General features: G+C 47.3%; 1 protein-coding gene across 10 annotated transcripts in view; it reads left to right on the top strand.

The window, feature by feature from the left end:
• Nucleotides 1-7,937, top strand: part of Hydin (HYDIN axonemal central pair apparatus protein) — a 326,725-nt gene that overhangs the window by 227,101 nt on the left and 91,687 nt on the right. For 7 of the 10 annotated variants that reach the window (XR_007592102.1, XR_007592103.1, XR_007592104.1 and 4 more), the window contains exons 39-41: nt 548-721; nt 3,015-3,188; nt 7,147-7,361. Coding sequence is in view for 4 of the 10 variants with exons in the window: in XM_050144333.1 (XP_050000290.1) it covers nt 548-721; nt 3,015-3,188; nt 7,147-7,361 (563 nt within the window). In the remaining 6 variants the exon portion in view is untranslated. The remainder of the gene's footprint in view (nt 1-547; nt 722-3,014; nt 3,189-7,146; nt 7,362-7,937) is intronic. The other 3 variants (XR_007592106.1, XR_007592107.1, XR_007592105.1) reach the window with 1 other exon arrangement.

Here is a 7,937-nt window from a genome sequence, read left to right as displayed (position 1 = left end):
TAAAAGAAACATTACTAAAACTCAAGGCTGCCATCAAACCGCACACACTAATAGTAGGAGACTTCAACACCCCTCTCTCACCAATGGACAGGTCAATCAGACAGAAACCTAACAGAGAAATAAGAGAATTAATGGAGGTAATGAATCAAATGGACTTAACAGACATCTATAGAACATTTCACCCAAATAGGAAAGAATATACCTTCTTCTCTGCAGCGCATGGAACCTTCTCTAAAATTGACCACATACTCGGTAACAAAGCAAACTTCCCCAGTGACTGATCCTTTTTATTTTTCAACAAGAGAAATCCCTCCAAGTAGAATTTAAGTCAATGAATATCTTTTTATTTTAAAATACAGAGACACATTATTAGCCAAGTTAGGCGTTCTCATGTACCACAGGTGGGGCTGCTGCACCACTGGGTGTTTTAGAAACCAAGCATATTTTAAATGAAAACTTCGTTCCTATCTCTATTGATGCCTATGTACCTGTGTAAGCTCCGGGATGCACACTTGTGCACACACTCACGTGTAGTCTGCATTGACAGCTGACAAGATCCAGAGCACAGACAGCCACTCTGCAGAGGAGGTTGGAGAGGTGGAAAGCAACCCCGTGAGCAAGGCAATCGCACGCCACCTAGGCATCGACATTTCTGCAGAAGGCCGCCTGGCCAAGAACCGGAAGGGCATCGCCATTATCATCCATGGGACACCCTTGTCAGGTATGTGACAATCTGAGGGGAGACTATGATCAGAGATGCCATGTCTCTTCCATAAGGAACTGTGGCAGCATCAGCTTGGTCAGGGCCAAAAAACTCCTAAGAATTTTATCTGAGGAACGGCATGTACCCAGAGACCCTGTCTCCAAAACACAGGTCGAAAAAGAGATCTAACTGGTTTCGTGTCTATTTCGCCGCAGTTGGAAAACCAGCATCTCACAAGTGTATTACAGCGGAGGCAAGGATAGGACCGGGGAGCTGCTTCTGTAACTAAAGTGCTGGAAGGACCGGCATGAAGAAATGAGTCTGGACCACACACCCACACACACACCAAAGCCCAAATAAAAGCTAAGGTCCCTGACTTGCCTGTAACCCCAGTGCTGGGAGGCGAAAGCAGGCAGATCCCAGGGCTTATTTCAGCCAGTCTCGGAGATGGTGAGCTTTGGGTTCAGTTAAAGACCCTGGCTTAAACAGTAAGAGGGAGAAGCCACCGAAGAACAATATTCCGGTCTTCACACATGCCAACCTAGGTGTGCGTACCTGTAGATACCAGACACAGAGACACGTTTTTAGAAAAGATATTCATGATCTGCCATTTTTCATGAGGAGAAAGTATCAAACTTGTGATTTATAATTTATATCTGTTTGATATTGCCTCTGTAACAGCCACAAATGCAGTGGCTTGAAGAGGCACAGATTTGCCCCCTCTTTAACAGTCCTGGATGCCCCAAGTCTTAAGTGGCTCAGAACTGTATACCTTTGGGAGGCACTAGTGGGCAGTCCATTTTCTTCACTAGCTTCTAGAAATGCTGCCCACATTTCTGGCCCAGGGCAAGAGCTTCCATCTTCAAAGCCAGCAGTGCAGTCTCCTCTTGTGTGTTCCTGTCACATGGCTGCCTCTGCTGCCAGCCCTCCTGCCGTTCTCTCCTAGGGACCCCTGTAGTGAGATTGAGGCCACTCAGACAATCCAGTCATATTCGAGGTAGAATCTGTAAACTGATCCACCTGCAAAATGATGGCACTTTTTTTTTATTCCTATTATTCTTAGCGTATAAGGGAGCATGTTTACAGGCTCCAGGAATGAGAGCATACATCTTTAGGAATTATAGCTCGGCATCCTGTATAACCCGTTCCCTCCCTCTCCCCCTCCTTTCCTCCCTCCATCCCTTTTTCCTCCAGTTCCCCCTCCTTCCTCTTCCTTTCTTTTCCTCCCTTTCTTTCTTTCTTTCTTTCTTTCTTTCTTTCATTCTTTTTTTCTTGGACTCTAGTAGAGGCTAGTCTCATACTCTCTATATAGATAAGGATGGCTTTGAACTCCTGATCCTTCTACCTCCGCCTTCCAAGACCTGGGATCAGGGATCTGCGCTACCATACCCAGTTTGTGTGGCACTGGGGATCAGACCCAGGGCTTCCTGCATACTAGGCAAGAACTCTAAAACTGAGTCGCATCCTCAGACCCCCATTTTGTTTTGTTATTTTTATGTTTATTGTGCTTTTATTTATTTTACATGTATGAACATCTTGCCTGCCCGTATCAATGTGCAGCACATGTGTAGCTGATGCTCACAGAGGCCAGAAGAGGGCGCCAGATCCCCTGGGACTGGAGTTAGAATGGTTGTGACCATCGTGTGGGTGATGGGAAACAAACTACACTTTGTCCCTAACAGCTGAGCCACCTCCCCAGCCCCCATCTATGCCTAATGAAAAATACCAATAACGTGGCTACATATGCAACTTAGCAGCTGTAGGCCAACTCTAGCATCTCTGTATGAGTGGATTACTAGATCCCTTTTCTTCCCTCTTATCTATTATTTCTGGATTTTCTACATTTTAACGAAAGTAGATTGAAATGAGGAAAACCAAGTCAGCACAGGTTACTGTTTAAACCCAACGTTAGTGTCAGCGACAGTGGCGGGGGTGGGGGTGACACAGTACTTTAGAGACTACCCAGTAGAAACTGTTTTTATAGCTGGGGGGGAGGGGGAAGCCTTAGTGAGGCTGTCAGTTGTCATGACCCTATGCTACAGTGGCACGGTTAGGAGCAGATCCACAGCTCTGGCTGTACTTCCTGATCCACAGCTCTGACTGTACTTCCTGATCCACAGCTCTGACAGTACTTTCTGATCCACAGCTCTGACTGTACTTCCTCGTCTCTGCTGAGCTACCTCTGCCGCTTAAGAGACTTGGAGGTGAAGCATTCAGAAATCACTCTGTAGGGTCCTCTGCTCTCCGGACTTCTGTCTAGGACACTGAGCAAATGAGAATCGTGAGAGTCAATACCTGGCCGTTTTTACAGGAAAGACAGCCAACGCCATCAGCATGGCCAAGTACTACAACGCAGCCTGCCTAAACATCGACTCCATTGTCCTAGAGGCCATATCAGACAGTAACAACATCTCAGGGATTCGGGCCCGGGAGCTATGCATCAGAGCTGCCATAGAGCAGTCCATGAGGGAAGCAGAGGAGTCGGGTAAGCCCCCCTTCTCCATGGTTTACTCTGTGTGTGTGTGACCCAACCAGCCTTCCTATCTCTACGTTTCCCTGGTTTCTTGGTCCCCCACCCCCACCCAAAGCCCATTTCCATGAAGACTTCCCCAAGTCACCTTTTGTTAGAACCTTCTAGTCCCGAACTTGCTCTCACAGAAACTGAACTCATCTCTGCATGCATATATGTGTAGGTACATGTGCATGTAAGGGCATGTATGTACAAAAGTCAGAGGATGACCTTGCCTGCCCACCTGGTTTGTTGATAAGGTATCTCCTTGGTCTGGAGTTCATGAATTAGGCTGGGCTAGCTGGTCAGTGAGACCTAAATATCCATTTGTTTCTTCTCCCCAGCACTGGGCTTACAAATGCATGCTAGCATGCCAGACTTTTTATGTGGGTTCTGGGGATTGAACTCAGGTCCTCAGGCCTGGTCAAGTGGTGGTACCCTTTACTGGTAAGATCATCCCTCTAGGCATTGCCTTGATCCTCCTTTCCTACATCCTGGTTGAAGGTTGATGTGGGACCTGTTGCCAGTTTATCCCACAGAATCCTCTTCACCAGCATACAGAGGTATTATTCCATGGCCAGTGCAGGAGGATGCTTGACACAGTAGAACACAGGACCGTAAGAGACACAACCCATATCGTGGTTGGTCTGACACTTGGAGGGGAGGCAGAGATGAGTTCGGGGAAATACCACAGCCATAGACATTTCCGTTTCTGTGTCTATGTCTGTGTCTACCTACATGGTGGAGAATTGGAAGAGTGGGGGGATGTTCAGGGATGATTGCAGAGACTTGGAGCCACAGAAACTAGGAGAGTGGAGTCATTCACTGAGGAAGGAACCCTGCGGGAAGGGGCAGCATAAGGAGATGGATTGAGCTTTTGGATCTCATCACAGAGAAGTCTGGTGTGGTCTTCCTATCACAAGCCAAGAATCCTGGCTCTGTCAGGTCATTTGAGGGCCACCGGTCAGGAAAGCAACTGCTTAGAGCTGGATCCCCCCTCCATGGAGCCCTAAGAGCATGTCATAGTTCCTGATAGCACTGTACCTGCTAGCTGATCAACTCTCAGTCCTCCACTTGGGGTGCTCATGGGAGAAAACAAGGTTCTTTGCTAGGTAGATAAGAGAATGGTTCTTAAGGGAAAAATCCCAGGCAATCTCATGATTCTAAGTCTCTTAAATTTTCTCCTCCAAAGAGTAAATGATCCATGTGATTGTGTTAGCATCCTGGCGAAATGATGAGTTTGCGCTCCTGAACTGAGTACCAACAACTGGGGACAGGGCTGGAGGAGTCTGTCAATGAAGTGAGAGCTGCAGACACTGGGAGAGGTGGGATTGGCCCAGAGAGGCCCAGAAGGAGAAGGGAGATCCTTGGGGAAGACTTGTGTGTCAGGAGGAAACACTGTAAGAAAAGCCAGGGGACACTTAGAATGGTGGGGTCTCAAAGGCAGGGAGTCGGCAGGACAGGCACTGAGGAGAGAAGGAGAGAACCTAGCAGCTTTGGGGGAAGGAAGACGGGTGAGTGAGGCTTCTGCCTTCTTGCTCTGGAGCCTTTGCTCTAATTAACATACTATTCTCATTTCGCCTAGTTTGTTTTGTTGTCTGTCCCCACAGCTCTCAGTACAGAAGCCTCTGGGATGGAATTATGTTAATTTTCCTCACTACTGTATTTGCAGCCCCGGGAGCAGTGTCTGGCATAGAGCTAAGATGTATTTTAAAAAACAAAAAGTCATTGACCCAGTAAATGAGCAGAATTGGCTTCTGCTGAAAGCTACAAGGGAATGAGCCCTACATTGGTTTCTCAAGACGCAGAGATTTCTGATGTATTCGGGAGCTTCAGTGGAAGGGTTCGGCCCTAACCAGCATTTGCTGTCTGCTACAGTCAACAGGCTGGAATGAGATAGCTAAGTCCAAGCCTGCTGATGCCAAGCAGAAGCCACTAGCTTCAGGAAGCTACTGAGTGCTTGGACTGCGGCCAGTTCAAGCTTAGGTGCAGTACAAGATCATAGTGTACACTGGACCCCTGGGGACGCAGAACAGACAGGAGAATTCACAACACTGTCTCAGTTGTTACGGTTGGCTTACAAAATGAACTATCCATGGTCACATAATAGTTTAAATAAATATACCGTTTTAGTTGATTTTTTAACTTTTATTTGGCTACTGGAAGTTTTTAAATTACACTCATTATTATGACAGTGGTGGTTTGGATCCCTGTGTAGAGAAATTGAGCAGTAAAGGGGACAGAGGGAAAATGGTGACATGTCAGGGGAGCGGGAAGAAAAAAAGAAGGAAGACAGAAAGAAAAGGGAAGGAGAAAGGGAAAAAAGAAAGGAAGTCATTCCTTCAAATTAAAATTTATACTAAGATCATACCTAGAAGCTCTTGTTAAAATATGAAGGGGGCAATGGACAAGAAACAGTTGGGGCACAGGACGAGCTGTAAAGAAACTGTATGGTCAGTGAAGATCAGGGTGGGCAGGAGAGCCAGAGTCTACAGTGAAGAGCAGGCCAGACTTAGGTGAGATGCTGAGTCCCTCAGAGTGGGTGTGTCAGATACGGTGAAAGGCGTGGTGCGTTGAGGATCAGCAAGTTCCCATGACTGCCGCAGAACTCAGCTGTGGCTTACTCCACGAGGGGGTTTCAGCCTTCCTAGTCCCCCATCAGGTACAATATGGCTTCTCTCTGCATATTTCCAGATCCTGGGAGAGGGGAGGAGGGAGTTTCCAGAAACAGTAAGCCAGAGTGAAAGGCAACTGCGAGGGAACCCTGGAGACTTACTGGCTGAGATGATTGACAGCTCCCCAAAAGCTAGAGAACCACAGGTGCTTCTTAGCTGAAGAGGCCAAGAACGTGTTCTCCACCCCTGGGCTCCTTCAGGGGTGCCTAGTCCATCTTTGAAGACAGGATTCCAGGGGACACAAGGAGACGTGGCAAATGTGTCAGGCAACGAATGCATCAGAAGACTGAGGCTCAGAGGGGGCACTAAGGTGCTCCAGCAAGAGTTTTTCTAAACAGATTGTAAACGGTTGATGTTTTAGAAGGCATCTCGGTAGAGGGAGCTGAGCGAGGGTAGCAGTCTGCTTGGAAGGGGACTCAGGATCAAAAAGAGGAAATTTACTGTGTGCATAAAGCCGTATTTGCTAACAATCACACACTTCTTGTTTAACTCATTTGTCATTTGAGACAGCTCTGCTGAGGGCAGAAAGAACTCTGCCCTAGCTATTCCTTGGCCTTGCCACTGCCCAAAATGTCAGAAAAGTAAAGTATCCGATTCACAAGGCAAGGCCTTATGCACAAGCAACTGAAGAAGTTCATGGCCTCTGGGCTGGGAAAGAAAGTGGGCCCGGACTATTGCAAGAGCTGTTGAAAAGATGGGCAGGAGGGTAGTTTGAATGAGAAATTTCCCGCATAGCTCAGGTATTTCAACACCTGGTCCCCAGTTGGTGGTGCTGTTTGGGGAGGTTCTGAAACCTTGAGGAGGCACACGCAGCCTTCCTGGAGGAAGTATGTCATGGAGGGTGGGCTTCGAGGGTTTATAAGCTCGTTCCCCCTTCAGTTTGCTCTCTCAGCTTCCTCTGTGAGATGTGCTCTCCCGGCTCTTGTTCCTTCTGCTTGCTGCCGTGCCTCCCTTCTATAAGGGACTCTTATCTCTCTGAACCATATGCCAAAATAAACACTTTTATCTATCAGTTGCCTTTGGTCACACGATTCTATCACAACAATAAAAAAAAAAGTAACTAATGCAGGCAGAAAAGAGCCCAGATCCAAGGGAGCTTGATGGGTGGAGCCACCTCCAACCCGGGTCAGTCAGCTGTATGGGAAGGTGATTCAGAATTCTATAAGAGAGTAACACAGGTTTTGGTGTACCATCCCCGTTGTGATTTTCCTTCATATTTGTAAGATGACTTTTCCTAAAAATCCACCTTCTCCTAATAGCCCAGGAGTCTTCAATGACACAAAATGTTGGGGTACCAGCACGACTCAGCACTGAGAACCTGGGCAAGTTTACTTCAGAACTCACTCTAGTGACCCAGGAATTTAAACCTGCAAAGAGTGTGCGTGGGAGTGTGATGGTCCCCAAAGGCAAGGCGGATAGCCACTTGTCTGGGTCTCAGAAGCAGCATCATCAGCATCCAGTGGAAACACTACAGGTAGGCAGGGATCCCTGGGCAGAGGATTGGGTCCTTTCCTCCTCCTCCTTGGCATCCTCCAGCTGGGCCAGCACCCTCTGCTTCTGTGGCTGTCCTTACCAGGGGACTGCTGTCCCTGTGCCACTCCTTCAAGAATGAGTGTGCAGTCACCTGGTACCCAGCTGGATGCCAGGGAAGTGAAGGTGAAGAAAACAAGGTCTCATGCTCAGGCTGCACTGACGGAGGAAGACGATCACACTTACAAATTATCTGAAATGAAGTAGTGACAGAAGACAGCTACAGAAGAAACGAAGTCGAACTATAGAAAATGGCCAGTATTCAACCTACCATTTTTAGAGTCCCATAATAGTAATTTCCTATGGCTCACACCAGCAATAAGACAACATAAGGAGATTAAGGGGATTCAGATTGGAAAGGAAGAAGTTAAACTTTCGTTATTTTCTGATGATATGATAGTGTATATAAGTGACCCCCAAAAATGGCATCGCACACCCTGCACACCAACCTTGCTACATACACATAAATGGTAACACAAACCTTCACATCAACCATGCTACACACCCATAAACAGTATCA

Source organism: Alexandromys fortis, unplaced genomic scaffold (assembly GCF_014885135.2).
Source record: "Alexandromys fortis isolate MF-2015 unplaced genomic scaffold, M_Fortis_MF-2015_v1.1 scaffold_1, whole genome shotgun sequence".
Classification (NCBI taxonomy): Eukaryota; Metazoa; Chordata; class Mammalia; order Rodentia; family Cricetidae; genus Alexandromys; species Alexandromys fortis.
Note: the sequence above shows the minus strand (reverse complement) of the source record. Positions and strands in the feature narration are given on the sequence as shown.